The sequence below is a fragment of the Montipora foliosa genome, chromosome 8 (assembly GCF_036669935.1).
Source record: "Montipora foliosa isolate CH-2021 chromosome 8, ASM3666993v2, whole genome shotgun sequence".
Classification (NCBI taxonomy): domain Eukaryota; kingdom Metazoa; phylum Cnidaria; class Anthozoa; order Scleractinia; family Acroporidae; genus Montipora; species Montipora foliosa.
In genome coordinates this window covers 52,177,063-52,202,062 of record NC_090876.1, presented here as the reverse complement: position 1 = coordinate 52,202,062, position 25,000 = coordinate 52,177,063, and the positions used below count along the sequence as shown (strand labels likewise).

The following is a 25,000-nucleotide window of genomic DNA, read 5'->3' as shown; positions in this document are numbered from 1 at the left end:
AAAACATCCACACAGTTCATACCAATGTTATTCCTGGGATTTTGATGAACACTTTTCCCGCATAATGACTTTGGAGTATAGCGTGAACGTGAAATAATATTTTTGAACAACGTTATCGTAGCCATCGTCGTCGTCCTAAAGACAAATAAACGCGTGTGCGTGAAGGGTTATGTGCGAGAATTGCATGAAGCGATGCCACTGGCAAGCGCGAGAAACGGGTGCAATGTTTGTTGAAGGCTGACCTTCAATATTGATACTAAAAGCCGGCAAATTGCGCTATTTTCGCGTTTTGGGTCTGGCCACTGAGACCATGTCCAATCTCTGGCTGAACCTCTTCAAAGCAATATGATAGAGATCTTAAATTCAAATGTTATTGTCCTTTTAGAGGAAGCTGAAAATGAGAGGATGCATTTGATGACAGCTCTTGAATTAAAACAACCTGGAGTTATTTTTCGTGGAGCTATTTTGTTAACCCAAGGTATAATCAATTTTCTGCACTGCATTCAAGTGTGATGCAAGTTTATAAAGTTTTGTTTTTCTTGTTGTCTTTTGCAAGGCGTTTTTGTAAACCTGTTTTTCCTGGCTTACCTGATCAGTCCCAAGTTCTGCCACAGATTCGTTGGATATTTAGAGGAAGAGGCGGTCAAAACATATACCCACTGTCTCGAGGTTAGACTCCGATTTATTCTTGTCACGCTGTCTTTCCCCAGGCTGTGGAGTAGACTGATTTCTCATGACATTGCTTTGGTCCTATATCAAAAGGAAATGATTTTCTGGCACTCGTTTTCCCGGCGATCAACGCCGACACCGGCTCAGCTCCACTGTATTAAGTATTACTGGCATTTGATTAGTCACTAGAACGTGTACATATTTTTTAAAATTAAACGTCAATTGAACAGTTGAACAAAACAAAAGAAAATATCCATCTACCGGCAATAATGGCTTTCGTGGCATCTACAATGCATATCATTTTAAAAATTGATGACACTTTTTCATGCGTCTGTCCTGTTATTGATCATGAATTTCTTCATAGCATTGTCAAAGTGGCCGCAGCTCCACTGTATTAAGTATTACTGGCATTTGATTAGTCACTAGAACGTGTACATATTTTTTAAAATTAAACGTCAATTGAACAGTTGAACAAAACAAAAGAAAATATCCATCTACCGGCAATAATGGCTTTCGTGGCATCTACAATGCATATCATTTTAAAAATTGATGACACTTTTTCATGCGTCTGTCCTGTTATTGATCATGAATTTCTTCATAGCATTGTCAAAGTGGCCGTGGATCCACGAGGCGATAGCCGAGTGGATCCGCAGACTGCTTTGACAATGTTATGACGAAATTCATTGTCAATAACAGTACAGACGCATGAAAAACTGATATCAATTTGTTTTTCTATAATAACAAAAAGGCAGAGGGATCAAAATTAAGTCAAAACACGAGAAGGACCGCGACACAAAAATGCAAGAAACTTCAATCTGACGAGAGTAATATCGCGTCATTATCGCACAAATTATAAATTCATGTGTCTGTCCGCTTATTGACAATAAAAATTAGCCAATGAGCGCGCGAGAATCTTGCAGTCATTGTAAAAAATAAATTTTCGCGTTTTTTGAATCAAGATCACTGGATATAAAACTCGTCATAGGGCTTGGAAGTTTGATTGCGCCTTTCGTTATTTCTAGTCGTCCATTAGTAAACTAGTCACCTCAGAAATAGGGAAGTTTGGCTATTTCTTTTTCTCTGAATTCACTTCTCTTCACCAGTGTATTGAAAGTGGAAAGTTACCCTTGTGGAAAAATCAGCTGGCCCCAAAGATTGCCGTCAACTATTGGCAAATACCGGTAAGCAATGTGCTACGCTGATTCCATACCCTTGAATGACTTTGCTAGCATAGCAAGATTTATATTCCCACGAACTCAAACTACACGAGTTTGTTTTCAACCAAACCACCATGTATGTATGTCCATTTGTTTCCCTTTCGCTTTTGATGCAATCCTTAACTATTTTTCGTCTTTATATTACATTAGGATGGTTCGACAATGCGTGACGTCATCTTAGCCATCCGAGCAGATGAAGCCCATCACCGAGTTGTCAATCACACACTCAGCTCCTTGCCACTCTGTGCGCCTAACCCATTCCTCCCCGGAGAAAAAAAGCTGTGAAAATACCAATTGGGCATGGTCTGAGTTAGGCGTCTTGGTATATAGTTTGCTCAAAATAAGAAAATAGCCAGGAGGACGTAAACGAAACCTGAGTCGATTCTCATTCTTCGTTTTAAAATTAACTGCCTGGCAACTATAAGAGACTTCCACGGATCCTGCCATGTTACCACCAATAGCGTAGCTCCTACTCTACTATAAAAACTACACGTAAGCCGCAATTCCTCGATTCGCTCTGACGAAGGGCTAACGCTCGAAACGTCAGCTTTTAGAATCTCTGTACGGTGGCCATTTTACATTATCAACTCCGATGATAAAACCAAAGACTTCGACTGCAGCAACTGGTATCAAGTTTACAAACTTTAAGAAACAAGTTGTTACGCTACAGGGTTGCACGAATCTTTAACAAAGTTGCTGGGAGTACAGACCTTACTTTTGTTCATTCGCATGTGGCATTGTTTCGAAACAGAGCTCAATTTCTTAAAACATGACCAATGGCAATGGAGCAGAAATGCTATCCAAGTGTCCCTGGTCATTTATTAGGCTAACGAGCAATTTGCATATGAAAGACGTACACTGAATAGTTTGATGCGCAACTCTAAGTAAAATATTCACCAGAGAAGAGTTCTTTTTTCTTTAATAAATATTCTGGATATAAATACTTGGTCTTCATTAGTGTTATGTATTATTATAAATATAAATATTATTTGAGAGAAACCCCCGGTGATCACCAAAAGATACTTCCTTGTCATATTCATTTATCCTTTCCGTTCAGGCTGGTGTTTTGAAAGGCGGAACCTTGGAATGTTCCCAGAAAAAAAAACAGCGAATGCCAAAGGGATGTACATGTATGTACAATACAAGCAAGCCCTGCAAAGGGTTGTCAGCGTTCAGGATAACAAATAAATGCAAAGGAAACCACGCAACAAACTGGTATAATTTTCCAGGCTTTGTGTTTTCTGTGGAAACTGTGGATTGCTGTGCTTGTGCTTCTATGCTATCACCATTTTGTGATCAAGTTGCTAAATTTATCTCTTTGGCGGTTTGACGTATTCTGGCAAACAAATATCGTTGGTCTGTGCTCTCAGTCTCCAATGATGACGTGTTTGTGAAGACGTATTCAAAACCAGGGCTCCTCTTTTATGACATTTGTCAAATCAGTGAGGGGAGCTCGCTTTTTCTGGAAAGAAAACGAAAAGTAATAAGTTTGGAATCGAGAAAGACAAAGTTCATTAGGGTAGCGCTATGCAACAAATCGATTCAAATTTCCTTTTCCAATGTTTCAACGGGCATCATTTTGTCAGGGGCACTCAACGAAAATTAAAATTATTTCCAAAATGTACGATAATAGGCAAAAAAGTTACAAGAAAACGCTTGTAAAACATTTTTTTTTAAGTTTTTTAATTTTGCTGGGAAAAGAAAAGGGCACCACCAGGGCCCAGTTCCTCAAAAGCCGATTAACGCTAATCTAAGATTAAAAATTAACCAAGCAGTTTATTTCTCTACTTCCAAATGCTGTTCAACACAGATTTTCGGCAGAACTTTACATGAGAAGACGTCAATCTTGAAAAACGAAAATAAGCAAAAGAAACTTTCACCAAAAAGTTGAAAACGTGAAAAGTTTACGCTAATCCTGGATTAAGTTAATCGGCTTTCGAGGAACCGGGCCCAGGATGATTATTTCAGCTCACAGCTTGACTAGCGATGGAAACTCCCAGCCAGCAGAGAACCTGCTCGCCAAACCAGTCAAAACAGGTTTTTTTTTCTCAACATGCGTTAAGTTGAACCAGCGGTTAGCTTCTCGAGAACGAGTTCTCCTCCAGTCTTCCCCAGTTTCTCTTCTCATCCAGCCAGCACGGATAGACCTAATCGGCTAACTCAATGTTGTACTCAATTCAAATCTCCCGGGATTAAGATTGTGTACTGTACTTGCACGATAATGTAGCATTCATATTTAAATGATATGGTAATACCTGGAACAAAACGTTTAAATCCCAAAGGGTTTGAATTGGGTACAACAATGATTTGGGTTAGACTTTCATATACCGGACTAAAATGGCTGAGGACAAAAGGACCATTGTTATTCCGATTAGGTCTTGATAATTGAATATTGTTATGTTCGCTTTGTTCTTTTCTTTCATGGACATGAATAGACCTTTTCGGCTTGTACATTTTGTTTTCCCAATACAGATCATGTGATAATACTCAGGAGGCTTGGTCCTTTGTTTAGTTCATTAAAAAGAGTGCATGCAGGCATATTCATGCTTGCATACCCTCACTTTAATGAACAAAACAAAAGACCAAACCTCCTGAGTATTATCACATGATCTGTATTGGGAAAACAAAATGTACAAGCCGAAAAGGTCTATTATTTCGGATCCGGTATGGAGTGTTTTAGCTCGCGTGATTAGTAACCTTGTTTTTCCACTCAAGCTCAATTCCCGGAGGATGAGTTGGGGACACCAACATGGCCACCGTGACGTCACGTGCCCGGGGGAGGGGGGGGCGGCAAACGGCTTCTACATTTGCTTCAACATCCGTTTGATTTTGTTGAACAGCGATGTTGAAACGAAGTTGAATCGATGTTGAATGAGTTTAAAAGCGTTTAAACTGTTTTTCATTCAACATTTCTTTTGCTTTCGCGAATGTTGAACGAAGTTGAAGCCGTTTGCTGTTCCCTCCTTCAACACTAGGGAGCTTAAGCAACGACAACGGCGACGGCAACGAGAACGTCACAAATTTGCATATTTAGTAGGCAAAAATAATAGCTTTGCACGCCCTGCACGTGTGTTTTTCACTTTCGTCCATTTCATTGCCGTCGTCAGCAAAACTACAACGTGAAATAGCCAAATTTTACGTTTTATGAAAAACGTCATTACTTGAGGATAAATTTTCATTTTCTGCCCTAAATTGAGCGCCGTTCCTACCAGCGTCATTTTTGAGGAACTACCACACCCCCGTCATAATAAAAAAGTTGAAATAGTAACGAAGCGATTACAATAACGCGAATTTATATTTTGAGATGACGTTCTCGTTGCCGTCGCCGTTGTCGTTGCTTAAGCTCCCTATTGTTGGGTATGAGCGTGCGAACTAGTCGGTCTCTCAATGACTGTATCATGTTCCTATAGATAGATAGATAGATAGATAGATAGATAGATAGATAGATAGATAGATAGATAGATAGATAGATAGATAGATAGATAGATAGATAGATAGAAAGATAGATAGATAGATAGATAGATGGACAGATAGTTTCCAATGGAATCGTTTGTATCCGAAATAAATGAATTTCAAAAACGCTTGTTTTGGTTTTCAAATTTCCATGACACGTTACAATTATTCAAGATGGTGGCGCCCGGGAAATTTGAAAACCAAAACAACCGTTTTTAAAATTTATTTATTTCGGATACAAACGCTCCCATTGGAAAACGTTCGAACAATTTTGATTGTGAGCATTATGTTAACTATTTTAAAGATATATTCCTGTTTTAGTGATGGTTCCCTTTAAAAATACTCCATGGCAGCCCAAAGGCCGGATTACGGAACTATGTACAATGATGTACAAAATAAATAAATAAGTAAATAAATAAAATAAAATAATATATACATATATGCATAAATGACTTATCATAATGATGTTTAAAATGTTATTAAAATACAACTGCAGCTGCAGCCTGGGACTGAATACAAGGCCTGTCCTGAGCTTTGTTGAAATCATGAAACCGTTTGCCCACCCCTACTAGCAATCAACATCGTTCAACATCGTTCCACATAATCCAACAGATTTTGAAGCAAAGGTTGAAGCAGTTTGCCCGGGCACTTAGCCGAGTAGGTTTATTGAAATGCTAAAAAGTATGAAATTTAATAACTTGTCAGCCAGCTGAATTTCCACTGCGGAACAGATATATTTTGGGGAACACCTTTGTTGGGTGTCCCTGTATTGTCGGATGAGGTTTAGCGAGCGTTTTTGCTTTGAAGAATCTTTGGGTAAGATTTGATTTTGATCAAACATTTCGTTTGATGCAACAATGTTGGAAATGGATTAGCTGGCTCTTCCACAGGTTGAGACAAAATTATTTCCCTTATCCCAGGTCTATCCTCCATAGCAATACTAATCCCTTCATAATTCATCGACTACGGCACTACGGCACTGCGGTAGCAGTCGTTCGACTCACTCAGACTTAATTCGTCATCGACTGCGGCACTACGGTAGCAGTCTTTAAACTAATTCAGACTTCATTTTTCATCCACTACGGCACTGCGGTAGCAGTTGTTCACCTAACTTAATTGCATAATTTTGAATGGTCACTGCAGCACCGCAGGAGCAAGAGATTTGTGCCGTTCAAATTGGGCCTGATATCCTGCAATCGCTAGTTTTGACTGTCCGCTTTAAGCGAAAATACTAAGAAAATTTATAACCGGTACGATCAATCTTACTCTTTGTTAGCAGTATAGGGCTCCGTATAGGTTGCTCAGTTATTCTTATTGCTGATAACTGAGCCTTTTTGCTGATCGAAAAATGCCAAAACTGCTACCTTGACTTGTTTTGACACAACGCCATCTTTGCAAAACCTCGTACTGACATGACGACGATATCACGTTTTCTCCGCCAAAATGACGATGGTTTGCGTGCACTCACTGTTGTTCTATGAGAAAATCTCGTACTCGTAGTCGTTCTCGTCCTAGAATCTAAAGCTCTCTATTGTTGAAAGGGCGGATACACGCTTCAACATTTGTTGTATGTTGGAGAAAACGTTTGATCGAAATTAAAACATTCTTCCAACAAAAAATGTTGAACAAACGTCATCAAGCATGCATGTTACCTAACATTGTTGATCCAACAAATGTGCTATAACAACGTTTGAACGTGTAGCCGGGGCTTAACAATGCTTGCAAGCAATGTTTAAAGCGTTTACCGTTCTTCCACAGAGTGTTAACGAAGCCTGCCTTTTTGACTGTGCTTTCTTTTCTAACATGGAAAAGAAGTAAAAGGGAAACCGTTAAGTTAGTAAATTCAAAACTAGATAGCAAAATCAAGAGATTCCCTTGAAGAAATCAACTTACTCTTACGAGTTTCCCAAAATACTCCGTCTTCACAAAATGTAGTATCAGTAAATCGGTCTCCCCTACGCAATTTGCTGTTGAACATGAAAGAGGGAGGTTGAAACATGTACTTCAGCTCAAATGATTTTATGCAGCACATAGGTAGCTATAAGTTACCCAGGCCAGTTCAAACATTCTTAAGGCTGCCGAACAAATTCTGCTCATTTTTGTTGAGATCTCAACAAAATGTCTACAATATCCTTGTTCAAAGATCTAAGCAAACAGTTTCGGCAAGTGTCGACTTATTGAGATCCTGTAAAAATCCCAAACAAAGATCTTTGCAATAATCTTCAAAATAACCTCATATTCAAAGATTTCTATAACAATCTACAAAGAAAGATATCAACATCCTGTGCGGTTTTTCAGCAGGTTTCAGTTGCCCTTTCTTATCTCTTTTCAAGGCATGGGGTCCCTCAACCTCAAGCTCACATCGATATCGATTTCAAGAATTTGGAACTTTAAGACAAAAGTCATAATAAAAATGAGAATGGACTGTCAAACTTCAAAACTGCAATAGTAACAATCATCAACCTGTTAAGAGTTGGTTCAGTGTAGCTAACTCCCATAGAACTTTTCCTCTTTGAGCAACGTCTGTTTTCAACTTGTAACTGGTCAATATCCATTGCTGCAAGATCATCACCAATCTTCCCATGCTCTGAGTATAGAGAAAACATAAAAAGGACTCCCAAACTGCGCATTTGATGGAAGGAAACAAGACAAGCACACCTGCCAAACATCAAATAACTACATAATACAAAATAAAATGTTTGCTTGACATGCATTGATGGTTTCTTTAAAGACAAGACCACTACAATTCTTTAGATCAGTGAATTCCAGTGCCTAAATTATGTTACTTGAGAGCTCTGAGGACATTATCTTCAAAAGGTATTAGCTTTGTCACAAACAAAAAAACAGTAACATGACTTACCTCTATGTGAGGGCCTCAATGCAGTGTCGAATGTTTCTATGGTAACATCCTGAGATGTTGTGATTTCCATAGAAGATGGCTCATCTGGGGGAGGGGTGGTGCAAGCAGGATTAGCAAGGTCATCTGGAGGAGGGGTGGTGCAAGCAGTACTGACAACTGGGTCCACATAAGGAGACACTTGGTTGAACAGTGCATGAACATACTTATGTGTACTGACATCTTCAACTTTCACAAGTCCGTTAGATTGTGTGAGAAGGGAATTTACAAGATGAAGTGCATCTGATAGAAAGTTGGAGCCTTGAAGAAACTGGGTACATGTTTCTTTCAGGAGATTGTACACATCATGGAAAATTACCTGGATTTATGGATTCAATAAAAATAATATTAGTGTGTTCCATAGGTTTGTAAAGGGTTTCAATCTATGTAGCAAGTTTGGAGAGCACAAGATAATAAGAGTAGCTTAAATAACCTGCTGCCAAAATCAACTGAACTTCTTGACTGCTCTCTCAACTTCACAGGTACAGTTGTATGACGCTTTCTGCATACTTTAAGTATGAACCAAATTTTTATAACAATGACAGAGCAATTCCAGCAAAATGTGAAATAGGGGCGAAGCTTGCTTATGCAATAATCATGTGTAACAAGATTACGAAGCTACTGAATTATCTTGATGGATTTAAACTAAATGCATACTGAATTTAGTTGAATGGATTTGTTTGCTATTTTCTAAAACAAAATCTGCTAGATGGAATGTGATATTTCTCAGCAAAGGGTTGACTAAACCAAAGAAAACCTTCTTTCTAGAAACCTTCACACAAATATGCCAGGGTACAACCTGTAAGTTTTTAGGCAGAAGACTACCTGAGCTGGCTTCGGTAAATTGTTTCCTGAAAATTGCTCAAGGGATCTGAGTTGTTTCTCTAGATCCCTGGTCTTCTCCACAAATAGGTGATGATCTTCATGAATTTGTTTCCTCAGCTGAATGTTTTCACGATTAATAGAGCGGAGCTCAAGCTGTGCATCTTCTGAAAAAATTAAATGATCCATTTCAAAAATAATGATTATTTTGGACTATCTGTTTTGAAATTTATGTTTTGAAAAAGAAGCAATCTGTACCTAAAGCTGCTGCTAGAGCTCTGTTATTGGACATGAGGGAAGTAACAACAGAGGTTTGTGGCCCATCTGTGGAGACAAATTAATGTATGAAACACTCATTTGATTCTAGGGAAAACAATAACTGATGTTTGTTTACATGAATCATAATCAGTTTTCTATGCCCTAACATTTTGGTTTTTCGCCTGTCCACACTAAAACTGGAATGTCTCCTAATTCGTCAGCGGTGATAAGCAAAAAAGGAACAAAATGGATGTTTTATCATAAAAACGCATTTACAATAGCCCTAGCACTGCCATTGCCATGCAATCATGATAACTTTATAACCACTTTAGATATATATCTGGGGCCAGTTGCTTGAAGCCTGGTTGGCACTAACATTTGCTTAAGAGGCATCAAAACCTAAAGGTTTCCATGGTATTTAACACTGGTTTGTGCTAATCCCCAGAGGTGGTACTTTAGGAATTTCTGGGTGGGGATGTGCTGCTGGGACCCTGGAACCCTTAGCCTATACCAGAGCTGGTTCAGCTGAATTTTGCTACCCTATACTAGAGTAAACTCTCCAAATCCCCCCTATCCTAGAGTAGCTCACAAAGCGAATCCTAATTTTGGACATGGGTTTTCGATTGTCAACCTCATAGTCAAACTGGTCGCTGAAATTTTGATAATGAGCTACTTGATCCTTTAGTTATTGTTCGCTCCCAAATGCACTGCATTGGAAAAAAGATGAAGGCCGAGCTATCTCAATCACAGCAACTAGACCAGGCACTGGAATTCTGCCGCACTGTATGACAGGCTTTAACAACTCAACTTATTCCTTTTAAAAGAATCTAGGGACATAAGGGGCTCAGCGACTGTTACTGATTTTACTATACTGTGCCCTTCTCCATTCTATTTTTATGTGATTTCACATTATGATTTTTTATGATATATCTCCTTAAGAGGTACTTCATTATTAAGTCAATAGTGCTGATAATGTGATAATGTATTTTTTTCGAATGGAGTAAATAAAACAACAATAACAATGAAAATTTTGTTTGAGGCTACTTGCTCACTTAAGATTTCATTATATACGAATTTTATAGTGAAGTGCTGTGAACTTTTGGAGCTGCACAATACAAAATGTTGCTGTTATCGTTATCATCATCATCCTCATTATCATCCTCATCATCATTACTATTATTATTATTATTATTATTATTATTATTATTATTATTATTATTATTATTATTATTATTATTATTATTGCAATAAACTGTTATATTTAACTTGGTTGAATGAAACGATCACCTGAAGCGGTTTCCTTTGTTTCCTCACCAGTCGAGTCCATCTCCATTATCCTTAGGCCTTGCTCATCATCTTTTACTTCGGGGAAAGCGTTAGCTACGGTTCGTCTTCGCATCTAATCGTAACATTTTTGAAAATTTAATCATTAAAAACAAAAACATTAAAATTCAGTTTATGTTAATTTTGTAACGCAACCCAATACAGCAACATTTCCTCGAAAAATAATTCAAAGTACATTTGATTTTATCCGCCGTTTGGACTTTGACTGGCTTTGCTTTTTCTCTTTCATAGTGAAAACAAGTTCAAAATGACAGATAAAAACTTCAATCAAAGAAACCGTTGCTCTCTCGCTGCTGCTTCTTACGACAAGGTAGTTGTTCCCAGGGCCTCTCTGACGTGTCGTGACGATTCATAGGCTCGAATAGATTGTGCCAGTGGCATGCTTTTTACTGGGTTGCCTTATAAGGCAAACCCAGTCGAGGTCTGCGTTTAGTTTGTTTGTTTTCTTTTTTTTCTTTTTTTTCTTTTTTTTTTTTTTTTTTTCCGTGTCGGTAAAAGTCTTGCCTGTCACTCCCCTGGTAAGTGGTGTCTTTGTGGATAGAGCCTTCTGCGCGTATTTTCGTAGGATCGAGAGGGTAGAGGAACTGCGTAGATTTCTCTGGTGGACACAGTAGAATCATTAACTTAGCCTGCAATGGCGTCGAAAGTCATGCAACGCGAATGGCGTTTTAGTGGATCCTTAAACAAACGAGATGCTTCTGTGAAGCATACACTGGGTTGCCTGTGGTACGTGCTACAGAAAATCAGAAGGCACTGAATTGTGTGGTATTGAAATACAGCATTCCAGTCTCTGAAGAATAACAAATAAAAGAGAAGCGAGAAACATTGGCTTCTGGGCTGACATGTTGATAATTTTCAAGTTCCCTCACAACTTCTTTTTACCACAAGTGTGCCCTCTGAGCATCTGAAGGCTTTCTAATACTAAAGTTCACTGAAGTTAAGCCCTGCCGGGCGGGGTTAGTGTTTGGATGGGAGACCAAAATAACGTACCCCTCCTAAAAAAGAAGCATCGGACCGAAAATACTATTAACTCTAACAAATGCGAACTCAGCAAGGTACAGATCTTTTTAGCTTGCTTTATGCAAAACAAATATTGATGAAAAAGCAAATAACTATCGATACACAGTTTTCAGAAACCGGACGGTCGATCGAGAATAAAATATTTACGACATCAAAACAACATTAATTTTGAACCGTGAATATAGAATATAAAAAGTTACGATCAGCGACAAACATTTTGGGAGATTTTTGCTACGTTCAAGTAAATTGCAAAATCGAAAGTGACTTGGCCGGAATTCAGCGGGCGCCGTGATTAAGTTACCGCTGTATGTTTACTCGCCAAACAGTGAAGCATCTGTGTCAAATGATGGCAACATACCGGGTTTTGTAAGTTTCTTTTTCTGTCAAGTGTTATAAAGTTTGACAAGGAAATGAGCGAAGTCAAAACAAAGATCACAATCGCCCAACTCTTATTTATGCAAAGTCAAAATTTACTCTCCAAGACACGTACGACGTTATTTATCACCAGGTAATTCCATCATTTTGGAAATAGCAGCTACTTTATTATTCATCTGCGTCACAAGTTTTCACTGATTTTGGGGCTCATTTTGTTGAAACTCAAGCACGCTTCCAACAGGCCTGTGAACCCTTCCTGCTTACAGAGCAATACTAAAAAACTTCTCCCATATCACATTTCAACCTTAAGCTCGAAAATTCAATACACAACATGATATTATAATTCACAAAGGCAGAAAATACCACAGAATCCTTTTCCAGCGAAAATTTTATTGAAACAAACAACATATTTGCTCTTAGAGGCGAAAACCTCTTCCTATTTCATTGCGTGCGTGAAGACAAGAAACTCAATTGTGTCAAATTACCATGTACTTCAGGTAAATACTGCTCACTTTGATTTCGTCTCGACGGGCGATAGATTGTTGTCGAGGTCCAGTACTCGTCGCTTTTGAGATTCATGCCTAGTTTATCCAACTGACTTTCCATTATTGAGCTCCATAAGGGTATATTTTGTTTAAGGATCCACTAAAACGCCATTCGCGTTGCATGACTTTCGACGCCATTGCAGGCTAAGTTAATGATTCTACTGTGTCCACCAGAGAAATCTACGCAGTTCCACTACCCTCTCGATCCTAAGAAAATACGCCCAGAAGGCTCTATACACAAAGACACCACTTACCAGGGGAGTGACAGGCAAGACTTTTACCGACACGGAAAAAAAAAAAACTAAAAAAAAGAAAAAAAAGAAAACAAACAAACTAAACGAAGACCTCGACTGGGTTTGCCTTATAAGGCAACCCAGTAAATATACCCTTATGGAGCTCAATAATGGAAAGTCAGTTGGATAAACTAGGCATGAATCTCAAAAGCGACGAGTACTGGACTTCGACAACAATCTATCGCCCGTCGAGACGAAATCAAAGTGAGCAGTATTTACCTGAAGTACAAGGTAATTTGACACAATTGAGTTTGTTGTCTTCACGCACGCAATGAAATAGGAAGAGGTTTTCGCCTCTAAGAGCAAATATGTTGTTTGTCTCAATAAAACTTTCGCTGGAAAAGGATTCTGTGGTATTTTCTGCCTTTGTGAATTATAATATCATGTTGTGTATTGAATTTTCGAGCTTAAGGTTGAAATGTGATATGCGAGAAGTTTTTTAGTTTTGCTCTGTAAGCGGGAAGGGTTCACAGGCCTGTTGAAAGCGTGCTCGAGTTTCAACAAAATGAGCCCCAAAATCAGTGAAAACTTGTGACGCAGATGAATAATAAAGTAGCTGCTATTTCCAAAATGATGGAATTACCTGGTGATAATAACGTCGTACGCGTCTTGGAGAGTAAATTTTGACTTTGCATAAACAAGAGTTGGGCGATTGTGATCTTTGTTTTGACTTCGCTCATTTCATTGTCAAACTTTATAACACTTGACAGAAAAAGAAACTTTTTAAAAACCCGGTATCTTGACATCATTTGACACAGATGCTTCACTGTTTGACGAGTAAACATGCAGCGGTAACGTAATCACGGCGCCCGCTGAATTCCGGCCATGTCACTTTTCGATTTTGCAATTTACTTGAACGTAGCAAAAATCTCCCAAAATGTTTGTCGCTGATCGTAACTTTTTATATTCTATATTCACGGTTCAAAATTAATGTTGTTTTGATGTCGTAAATATTTTATTCTCGATCGACCCTCCGGGAAACTTCCTTCTGCTCTTTCTGAAAACTGTGTATCAATAGTTATTTGCTTTTTCATCAATATTTGTTTTGCATAAAGCAAGCTAACAAGATCTGTACCTTGCTGAGTTCGCATTTGTTAGAGTTAATAGTATTTTCGGTCCGATGCTTCTGTTTTAAGAGGGGTACATTGTTTCGGTCTCCCATCCAAACACTAACCCCGCCCGGCAGGGCTTAACTTCAGTGAACTTTAGTATTAGAAAGCCTTCAGATGCTCAGAGGGCACACTTGTGGTAAAAAGAAGTTGTGAGGGAACTTGAAAATTATCAACATGTCAGCCCAGAAGCCAATGTTTCTCGCTTCTCTTTTATTTGTTATTCTTCAGAGACTGGAATGCTGTATTTCAATACCACACAATTCAGTGCCTTCTGATTTTCTGTAGCACGTACCACAGGCAACCCAGTGTATGCTTCACAGAAGCATCTCGTATTATCTAAAATTACGCTCATTTTTGGCTAATGCTCTTTCAAAATATATATTGCAAATGAGAAAATCATTTCAAATAAGTGCAAAATGCATTTTCTTTATAATACATGTATATCAAAAGAACTCTGTAAGGATTACTTATCCGGTCAATGTGAAACACAGACTGTAGAATGCAGACTGCGCAGACCCAGAAGGGTGCGATTACGGCTAAATCGTACAATAGTAAAATATGACTTTTGACGTACGATTCTTCCGATTCTTCAGATTCTCCGCTTGTTCAGATTCTGCGATTTTTCCGATTCTACGATTTTTCCGATTCTCCTACTTTGCCAATTTTTATTGTCCGATTCTAAGATTTTTCCGATTCTCCTATTTTACCAATTTTCATTCTCTGATTCTACGATTTTTCCGATTCTCCTATTGTCCGATTCTGAGATTTTTATGATTCTCCTATTTAACCAATTTTCACCGATTTTGCGCTACTAAGAATGTATGTTCCCCGTTCTAAAATCATAAATGCCCCAAAGTACAAAACACAATGAATAATCTTCGTTCTCAAAGCGTGAGAGCCCAAGAGGGCTATATACAGTAGATACTCTTCCGAGTCCTCAGGCCAAAATCGGTAATTAGAATGTATATTTCTCGTTCTAAAATCGTGAACTAAAGCGCAAAGCACAATGGATATTCGCCGTTGTGAAAGCGTGAGGACGTAAGTGCGGATAAACTACAGAATACAGGCCATTTTTTAAAGAAGTATCACTCGAGTGGCGAGCCGTCGAGCCGCCGAGCCTCGTTCTTTCATTCAAATTTTAGCTTTCATATTGCGGTTCCGTTAATCACACTCTTTACGAGATAATGTGATGAATCTGCATTCGTTTACTGACTAAGCCTAAGCGCTCGTTTCAGTGATTAGGCCTAAGCACTCTTTTAAAATTCTAGCTTTCATTTTACGGTTCGGTTAACTACACTTTTTATCAATTACCCAGTTTCTTGAAGTTCCAATAAATTTTTATCCGCTGCGTGACGAGAAGCGCGGTTGTCACCTTGAGTGTACTAAATCAATCAGTCTCCGCCTTGCGGTCTTTACTTTAGTCACTTTCATACGTGAATCACTGACATGAAGGTGAACTAACGTGCCATTGCCTGAAACAAAGACGTCTCTGTGCCATACAATTAAAAGAAGCACTTGACCTTACGAATAACACATATCATATTGCGGAAAATCTATCATGATTGGTGTCAATTCAAAATTGATGAACCGCTAAGAAAGAGTGAGTTGCAATGCTATCTGTTTGATGCATTTTAGTAATGCAGTTGTGACAGGGACATGTCATGAGAGGAGCTTTCCTTGATCTTGATGGATTTAAACATCGTTTTCAATCTACAATAACAAGCCGTACTTGTGACCTCGGTTTGCACTGCGACAATTGGAAAGACGTGCTTTTCCGGCGGTGCTTTTAGCTTCAGTTCCTTGAACGGTGACTGTTAGCATTTGTGTTTAGCTGACCTTTATCTTCAATCCCGTTGCATCCTAAAAGAATATGTCTACAGAAGGAGTAGACATCGAGGTAAGATATTAAAATTAGAGGTAACCTTGCTTTATGCTTTGCTGTCATAGTCCATGGAATCGTATCTGGTAGATGTCTGCTTAATATAACATATATGAAAGTTCTTGCGAAATTCAGCCACCTTGACGATTCCTTTGACATATTTTGATCAGTTTGCGCAATATATTGAACTGTTAAATCTCTCAAACTTTTTAGATCCTTGCATCAAAAGCAAGAAAAGATATATTATTTTAAAAATCTGAATGGATAGGCAGACTGTATTATACTACCGATCTTTTCATTTCTTAGGGAAAAGCCCCCGATAAAAACTGGCCATGAGTATTTTTGTTGTGAAAGCTCAGTTATGTCAAAATGTATTTTCGATAATATTTGGGAAAAAACCGAGACATTAAGACATTTATGGCAACTCCGCCCCGGAAAATTCCATTATACGAACATGTATAATATTCTATTGTGACAATGTCCAAATATGGTCATAGCGCGCTCAATATTTGTAGTGCGTATTCTTTCGATATACCTAATTTGAAAGTCGCGGAGAAAAATGGTAGTTTTTCCAGGTTTTTTTTTTTCAATAAACGTAGAAAATTGTGCTTTGTCATTAATGTGTTGAATAATAAAACAATTGTCCTGCTCAATCTTGCGGAATATTGCCTGATTTTAGCCAACTCGGCCTACGGCCTCGTCGGGTAAGTATCAGGCGATATTCCGCGCGATTTCGCAGAATAATTGTTAAATAGCAACACTGAAAAGTTAAAAACTCTCAATTCCCGGCGTTCTCATTCATCTGTTTTCAAACTTGGAGATTGTGCCCATCCTTGATGAACCATGCTACCTACTTTTTACAATGTTTGCGCATTAACAGTCAGTTTGGTTTTTCCAAATTATATTGGAACAAACACTTGAAATTCTCCAGTGGCACGTCCTCCTGAAAACCTAATCCATTTTTGGTACATGCGTTGTGACTTATTGGTATGATCTGTGAGCTTGATCGATTGGGGTCGAGTGTTGTTGATGTTATTGGCAATAAAATTGGCCTGCAAGGAAGAATATTTTCCTTCCTCATATTTTCCAAAGATAAATTTTAGTAATTTTTAGTCCTCCAATGAACAGCCCAGCAGGAGTCACACGGATCATGCCTCGATCCTAATTTCATTGGTTTTGTGACTTGAGTAACAAAGGCCTGATAGGTCCTGATAAGGAAGAAGGAGAAGCAAGTTTTAGCGTGATTTGATTCAGGTGCAGTCAGCCAGAGAAATTGTAAGGCTTTTTATTGAAGTTTTCATGAATAAAATTGACTATGTCGACGAAGTTCTTGTTTCATCTTCGAAGTTATTCGCTATTAACAAAAATGTGCTTCGCGCTTTCTGGTCTGCTCGATATGGAAATAAATGGTATTCAAATATTGTTCCTTTAAACCGAACAACACCACAACAGCCACATAAAAACTTCAATAGCCAGAAAACCAAAAATTTGTAATCGGAGCCAATGAAATGTTTTGAGAAGTTATTTTTATGAAGATATGCATGAGTACCAGCATGTCAGTGAAAAATATTAGTATTTGCCCTTTCCGTCGGATATGCGCAGACATGTGGTCAGACATATATCCATAACACAACTTGTCAATCAAATATCAGATTGATAATCCAGTGGGTGATTCAGATAGGCCGGTGCACGCAAAAGGAACTGAACTGTTTTTATCGCCTGACCAGTAGTTACTTTTGATTCACATGCATCCAAACAGTGAAAGGTACGCGCTTCCGCCTACGATGAATTTGCGAGGGAATACAAGCACAGTTGTAGGTATCCTATATCCTCTATATCCTATTACGTTGTAATAATCACAACTGTATAGTCTAAAAGCCTTTTAACCACTTTTTGGTTTTCTTTTGCAGTATATGTCCATTCACGTTCGTAACCCTCGAACTCATCTGGAGCATGGATGGCCCGTTTACACCGACTATGAGATTGTAGTTCAAGTGAGAACAATTTTAAAAAGTTAATTTTAATTGTCCTTTATACTTTTCCCCCTCCTCTCACTTTTTTCTCTTCTGTATTTTAGTCACCTTACCTCACTCATTCCTCTGCCATTCTTTTCCAAAATTTAATTTGCGTTGATTTGTTAATTTCAATTTACTGTGTCCCTACGTAGTGCTCCAGCGCTAGAATATTAGACACTGAAATAAATTTCTATTCCTTTCCTTTTCCATTTCCTTTTTAACTTGAAACAGCAGCAAATGGCACATTTTCCAGTTCTCCCATAATAAATACCGCGCAAATGAACTTAAGTGATAAAAATTTGGAGAAGAAAATTCAAATGTTTCTCTTCAGCGCAGGTAGAAGTCTAACTGAGTGCAAAGTATGGATAATTTTGACTTTATTTGCGTAATTTACTGTTACAGTTATTATAAGTATGGACATGTATATTCATGGAGAAGTAAAGTCATTTTCGGTATTTCTTGGCTAAAAGTAAATTAAGACGTGATGTAGCCGGCTCCACACCCACTCCAAAATACTCAATGACCTGGCTGCCTTCCATTTCATCGCTTTTATGAAGTCATACCGGACGACAGTGGTTTGGTCTGAAGCCATTATTGTTTGTAGTTAGACAGTCATACCGCTGAGAAACAATAACTTCGAAGCAGGCAAAGAATTACATTATGCCAAAACAAATTGGGCGTTTTTACCAGCAAAGAAAAAAGGAGTCTCGAAATTGTTGGCGACTGGGTACTAATTTCCTTCTTATAAGCTATCATTTTCGGCTTAATTATGGTCTCACAACTGAACTGTTTCTTATTTTTTTCACTAATTTTATAACAGAACACTGCTTTAACGATCTGAAGAACACTCAATGAACAAGTATTTGACTTGCATTACCGGTGGTCAGCTTGAAAGCTGTGCTTCTCCGACTCCCGGACACTTCTTGTAGCTATTACTAATGAAAATTCGTAATGTTATTCTATTCTCAAGTAGTTACTGTTCAAATCAATACAATATCCCATGATGAAGTGTGAACAAACTTAAGTTTTGAACTGAACTGATCTGATATGGTTTCAATGAGTGCAGTGTGGTCCAATATTCTCTCACGAAATCTTAGTTATTGTGAGGCAGTTTTTCAACCAATATACAAAGTTAAATGTAACGAAAGACCTATCAACAATAACTTCAAAGTATTTATTTTTGAATAACTGAAAATGTTATTAAATCGCATACCTTACACCAGTCAGGGACAGTGTATAAGCCATAATATGAACAGCTTTCATTGATTTGTTGTCCAGATATTTCTCCGAAGACATAGCCTGTTGCATTTCTCGGAAATGGTTGAGAGACCCGACCAAAGATTGTTTTTTGTCGCTGTGGAGATGATTGCCGGAGCAAAGACAAGACAAACGAGACAAAAATGTGCATCTTATTATTAAACATACTAGCAAGCCAGTTATTTCCCCGAATTTTTTAGCCTCCCTCAATGATTTCAAACCAGATAATAGAATTTACTTCAAAAGGTCTTAATCTTTCTGTGGACTTGGATGAGTGGAAATTCCCGAGACAACTGCTTCAACTTCGAAGGTTCTCGCTGAAGGTGAAAGGAATGGTTTATCGGAGTTGTGTAAGAGTGGCGATTTCATATGAGAGTGAGACACGGTGTCTGAGGGTAAATGAGATAGCAATTTTGAGACGGACTGAGAGAGCAATGGTTAGAGCAATTTGTGGTGCAAAACTGATGGAGAAGAAGAGGACAGAGGACCTGATGGAGATGCTGGGATTGAAGGAAACAGTGGTTCAGATGGTAACCCGTGTTACACAATCTAAATGGGTAATACCCATATAATCTAAATTTAGATCATTGGGTGTAAGCCATCTCAGTCCGAGTCATCCAAGCAACTCATTAAATATGCGTTTCCTCTTTCACTTCAATTACATGAAGTTCACCTTATACTTAGAAATTTTCTCGTCAGGGAAAAAAAAAGGGAAAAGAAGGAAATTTTAAAATGATCGACGGACATGGATGACAAAAAGGTTGAACCTAGTCCGTTAGCCACGCGTAAGGAATCATCGATAACCACCACACCATCACGGAAGCACGCTGCTGAATGAAGGCGAATTTTTGTAATACTTAAATAGAGACCCATTACCAATATTGAAAGCTAATCGATTTAAGATGGGTGCTTACTTAGAATGGGCGTTTAGACTTAAACACAGTTTATCAGCACTATTCAAAATGGGTGCTTATACCTAAATACGGTGCATGCATGGTTTGGATGACTCGGATGATCATCTGAGATGGCTTGCACCCACTGATCTAAATTTAGATTATATGGGTATTACCCATTTAGATTGTGTAGCACTGGTAGTTGAGGAGGAGGGATGATGGGCATGTTCTGAGAAAAGCGTTGGAGTTCGAAGTGAAGGGCAAGAGGAAGCGAGGACGGCCAAAGAAGACGTGGAAGACGCAAGTGGAGAAGGAGAGCATGAGAGTTGGTTTGGAGAAAAAGGACGCCATGAATCGAGCGAGAAGGAGAGTGAGAGTTAGAAAGATTGCTGACAAAGTGAGGTAGATCCGGCCACCCCCGTTTACGGGGTAAACCCGGATCAAAATTGGATTGATTGATTGATTGATCGACATGATGATTCTGCAATTAGATGCAAATAAATGGGTAAATCCGATGACCACTCAACATTCTCTTTATAGACAAACAGCACTATCTTTGCCAAAAAGAGATCGCAAGTTAGAAGACGTTTCTCCGAGTTCGAGTGGTTGTGGAAGCAGTTATCAAGACACCGTTCTTGTACACTGTAAGTAATATCGCCAGGTATGAGCACGGATCGTGTGTGCGCAAAGCTGAATACATTAGAATACTCTGTTGCAAATGCTTTTCCATCACATCACAGTGCAAGCTAGTTCGCAGATGCATCATTTTAAAGAAATGATGGCTAAAAACTGAAACAATGACTTAAAAAGAAACGTCGAGTTTTTTCAATTCAAGTCAAAACATTAATTAAACGGTGCATGAAAAACAAAACATATTGCGTGTTACGATTTAAACGAACCAGTTTTTGTCCTTCTTTTGAACGTGAAGTGTATTCCGCGTAATTTAGGCCAAAATCCTAACGTGTGATAAGTCGTTGCCCTTTTTTGTGATAGTGCAAAGATTGCAGGATGCTTTTGAAGGCCCAGAAAGAACTTTTTAGACGGACTTGTCTCGCCCGCCAATTCACACGCCCTTCTCCCAGGTTAGGTTGCGTGCGGTGCTCAAGACTGTTGTCTGTCACATTATTATTTTCTGGTACAAAAATGGTCACTATTTTGGAAATTTCGCATTGGTCTTACTTTACATGTGCAACAATCAAAACAATTGAGCGGGTGCCTGTGGAGGTGTTTGAGCGCGCAAGACAATTTTTATGACAGAACTCAATAAATCTACCTGCAAAGCTCGCGTGTTTTTCTTTTCATTGGTTCTCTTCGCGAGTAGTGTTTTTTAAATTTTAAAAGTTACTATTTCAATCACACAATAAGCGCCCTTGAACAATCATGCAGGTTGCTATGAGACCATTCACGTCTTTTGTTCGGGAATCAAGATTAACATAAAGTGATCTTTTGAGTGTATGGGTGAACTGTGAAGCGAAACTCGTGCTCCAAATCACTCTTTCTTATTTAATCATGTTTCTCTAAGAGAGTCATTGCGATGAAGTATAAAAGATCGCCCAAAAAACCGAAGCATATCCGCTCTTATGTACCGCCATCGCTGATATTCGTCCTGCGCTTTTCAGGAAACTGCCGTGCTTGCCCACAAAGACGAAGATTTTTGGTCGGTATAGCAAGGAGTTTATAGAGAAGCGACGAAGCAGTCTCCAAGAAGCCTTAGCTAGGTGAGTTTATTTAATTTGTTTTCTCCCTTTTACTATTAAATTATATCGTTCAGTTGCTCTGCTAGTGACCAGGGGTCACATAATCATATGTCCTGTAGTTTTCGACGGATTCCGTGAGGTTAAATAAAGATCCGGTTCCAAAAGCTACTGTCGTTATCTCGAATGACTTAATTCTCAAATAAATTTACAATCAGTTTACATCCACCAAAAGCGATCTACGTGAGATCCTGTTCCACAGCGACCCCCAAACCAGAAGAGATATTGAATGAAAGGGAAAGTAATTTAGCGAGGAAGTAAATAAAGATTTCGGGGAGCAACTTGCTCGGACAAAGCGACTACCCGAAAGCTCACTGTTGTTTTGTGAGAGTAAAAATTGACGCAGAAACAAGGAGATTTTCTAGTTTCTTTCCCTCAAATAGCAACGTTATAACATCCTGATTGACTTAAAGGACCTCTTTAGGAAGTCACTGAAAAACATGAATTATCGCTAGTGTATGATGGTCTATGATTTTCGCATTTAAAATACGAAACTTCTATCAGAGCAGATACATGCCGACTGCCCTGGAATCAAACTGGCATAAACGACATTGATAGTAAGGAAGAAATTTTTTTAAAAAATCGTCGTCCACATAACCTCAAATTTGGTCGTTTCACAGGCCCCTTTGGCGAGGCCTGCAGAGCGATAAAAAACTGTAGTGTTTTTGTGTTCTTATGCGTTCTTATCCTTGTCGACATTACCGTTTTCTTAAAGATAAATATACAAAACTCTCCTGTGAAATAAATTCGTGACTTGAATGCAAACGTTTGAGTGTTAATATGCAACTACATGTACTATCTTTGTGATACCTCTAAGTATCATCCAGGGTTGTAAATTAGTGACCCATATGCGGATATCAGTAACTAATTAAAACATATTTGTATGATGCAATACGACCCACGTGAACAGATTTATCTGTGGATTTTTGTTTACATCAACAAGAAGCGAGAAAAAGAACAGGCCAAAGGTCACTCTTTAAACTACACACGGTTTTTTACTGCTTTGCCTCTGAGATGTTTTATTTCATGAAAAAACTAAGACTAATCCTGTACGCTTCAAAACATCATTTGATGGAGTGTTGAAAGGAAGGTCGCTATGTCAATAGACTCTTTTAGCTCTGGGGTGTATTCCATCACTTTCTTGTTATGCACCAACAACAAATGTACCGTGCAATCATTGCGTGTTTCTCTCCTCCTCATCTCCTGAGACAAGTCAAGTAAATCTTTATTGAACTCACACAAAATACTACTAGCAGAAGGATCGAGACAACTTAAATTTTGGTATTTCGTGGAGCTAGTGCCCTTCTTTATTGAAATTTAATCAAATTGCATTATTAAAATTGAGGGTACTTAAGTGAGTAGTTTTGAACAGAGTTCAGCAATATTTTTTTTCCGTTATCTGTCGCCGTGAGAGACCTCTGCTAGGTTTAAGCCAAAGGTAACATTGAGTCTTTAACTGTTAAAACTTCTTTAATATTTATACCATTAAAATCCCACTGTATTGCACGCAATCGCCACGTGCCAGGCTTCATCAGATATGAGAGCTACAATAGAATGAAACAGGAGGAAATGTTGAAACTCTAGAGCTCGCAATCGAGGTTCCAGATTACTGAGGCCTTTACGCCACTGACAAGATTGCATTCCATTTCCAGCCTTGCAAGAATCACGCCGATTGTCACGGATTCCTCGTTCCATCTGTTCATTCAAAGTAACCTGAAAGTGATAGAGATGGAGGAGTTTATAAATGGACAGGACACGCAAGACCTGGTAGAGATCACCTTACCTCGAGAAACCTCTGATCAGAAGTACCGCAACACCAAAGCTAGGCGATGTACCTGTCACTCCACCGGAGACAGTGGTTTTTCGAGTAGCATACAGCCTTATGAACCTGATGAGAGAACGCGATTATTTGACGGTGAACATTTTTTTTCTACTTTCTTGCCGACTAAACAGATTTCTTGATCTTTCGTTCGTGTTTTCCAGGGTGTTAGTTAAATCCATTTGAAGCCATTCGTATTGCTGCAACTGCACAAAAATTAGCTCAATTTGGTTTAAAAGACAGATAAAATTTCAGGAGCGCGGTTTTCTTTCAAATTGGTCTTTTATTTTATTTTTTGGGAGTTTGAACATCGATGATAACGGAAACGTCAACCATAAAAATATAAAATATAAAAGCGTGCCGAGATTTAAGCATTTCGTGATGATGCTATTTTGAACCCGTTGTAGAATATGAAATAACTATGACATGACTGGACTGGCACGAGTGAACGGTTTTGAAGTTAAGACTGATATAAATTACATACATACTTAACTGACCACACCCCATAATGATAGGGAATTTTCAGAGAGAATAAAACACAATCAATGAAACGACATACCAGAACAGCAACAACAACAACTGTTAAGAATATCCCAAGTTGACTGGTCAGATTCAAACCAGTTGGATATTTACAAGTGCATCTGAGAAGTTAAACCAGAGTCTACCAGGATCAAATTCAACGAGTGGTAAGAACGGGTCTTGAACCATCGGGTGGCACTACCTCCTTAACGACAGACAGAACGCCTAATTTCATCACTTAGCAGATTTTGTGATGGAATCGAAACGTTGTTAAATCGTTGTTGTCTATTGATAATCATAGTATTGTTTTGCGGCTTTGCCATTGCCATTGACAACACGGTTGCTTGAAGTACCTTATAGCAAAGACGATCGAGGACAAAAGCAATAGCGAATGATGATGATTATCATAACGACGACGACAATTAATGCTGATAAGTCTTTTTTTTTTCCAGATGTGTCTAACTGGGTTGCCTCTCAGCATTACTACACTTCAACCTTAATGACTGGTAATGGATGGAGTTCTGGTTATACTTGTCTTACGAGCAAAATATCGAGTTCGGACTCTGACCCACCAAGCTGCCCCCAGTGTACAAACGAACGATCAACAGCCAAGGAGAGAAGAATAAGTCTTTATCATAACGTAGCGTCTGTTTTACCAGGGGGAAAGCTAATGGTTGCCCCATCGGACAGAACCGCCGACGGGGAACCAAATGGAAAGAATAGCGAGGAGTCGAAACATTACGAAGGGGATGTCGAAACCGACATTGATATATCAGAGTTTCATATCATAAAAGATGAACCATTTGTTCGTGTGAGGGAATGGTTGAACTCTCAAAATGAGATAAAAAACTGCAAGCATG

The 25,000-nt window shown here is 38.6% G+C and overlaps 3 protein-coding genes across 10 annotated transcripts in view; 2 read left to right on the top strand and 1 right to left on the bottom strand.

Moving 5' to 3' along the window:
* The window catches only part of LOC137967724 (alternative oxidase, mitochondrial-like), a 7,463-nt gene extending 4,636 nt beyond the window's left edge, over positions 1-2,827 (top strand). Inside the window, exons 6-9 of the mRNA XM_068814276.1 lie at positions 386-478; positions 557-669; positions 1,773-1,850; positions 2,037-2,827. Coding sequence (XP_068670377.1) covers positions 386-478; positions 557-669; positions 1,773-1,850; positions 2,037-2,171 — 419 coding nt within the window. The 3' untranslated portion in view covers positions 2,172-2,827. The remainder of the gene's footprint in view (positions 1-385; positions 479-556; positions 670-1,772; positions 1,851-2,036) is intronic.
* A 151-nt stretch (positions 2,828-2,978) lies between these two features.
* Positions 2,979-15,497, bottom strand: LOC137967723 (uncharacterized). 5 transcript variants are annotated; one of them, XM_068814273.1, is made up of 9 exons: positions 15,316-15,492; positions 10,603-10,714; positions 9,316-9,381; positions 9,061-9,224; positions 8,200-8,554; positions 7,803-7,926; positions 7,233-7,306; positions 7,085-7,137; positions 2,979-3,348 (listed from the first exon to the last, which is right to left on the bottom strand). In XM_068814273.1, exons 2-9 carry the CDS (start codon positions 10,712-10,714, stop codon positions 3,289-3,291), a joined length of 1,008 nt encoding a protein of 335 aa, XP_068670374.1. In that variant the 5' UTR covers positions 15,316-15,492; the 3' UTR covers positions 2,979-3,288. The 5 variants fall into 5 exon arrangements, with proteins under 5 accessions (XP_068670374.1, XP_068670372.1, XP_068670373.1 ...); XM_068814271.1 differs by lacking the exon at positions 15,316-15,492 and adding an exon at positions 10,835-12,022; XM_068814272.1 differs by lacking the exon at positions 15,316-15,492 and adding an exon at positions 10,835-12,022 and having other exon boundaries at positions 9,061-9,221.
* Positions 15,498-15,648: 151 nt separating this feature from the next.
* Positions 15,649-25,000, top strand: part of LOC137967721 (uncharacterized) — a 10,514-nt gene continuing 1,162 nt past the window's right edge. Inside the window, exons 1-6 of one of the 4 annotated variants that reach the window (XM_068814266.1) lie at positions 15,649-15,901; positions 17,794-17,877; positions 20,589-20,692; positions 21,668-21,766; positions 23,455-23,717; positions 24,593-25,000. The exon at positions 24,593-25,000 is cut by the window's right edge and continues 1,162 nt beyond it. In XM_068814266.1, the coding sequence (XP_068670367.1) occupies positions 15,875-15,901; positions 17,794-17,877; positions 20,589-20,692; positions 21,668-21,766; positions 23,455-23,717; positions 24,593-25,000 (985 nt within the window). In that variant the 5' untranslated portion in view covers positions 15,649-15,874. Of the gene's footprint in view, positions 15,902-17,541; positions 17,702-17,793; positions 17,878-20,588; positions 20,693-21,667; positions 21,767-23,454; positions 23,718-24,592 lie in introns of those variants that run through there. The other 3 variants (XM_068814265.1, XM_068814267.1, XM_068814268.1) reach the window with 3 other exon arrangements.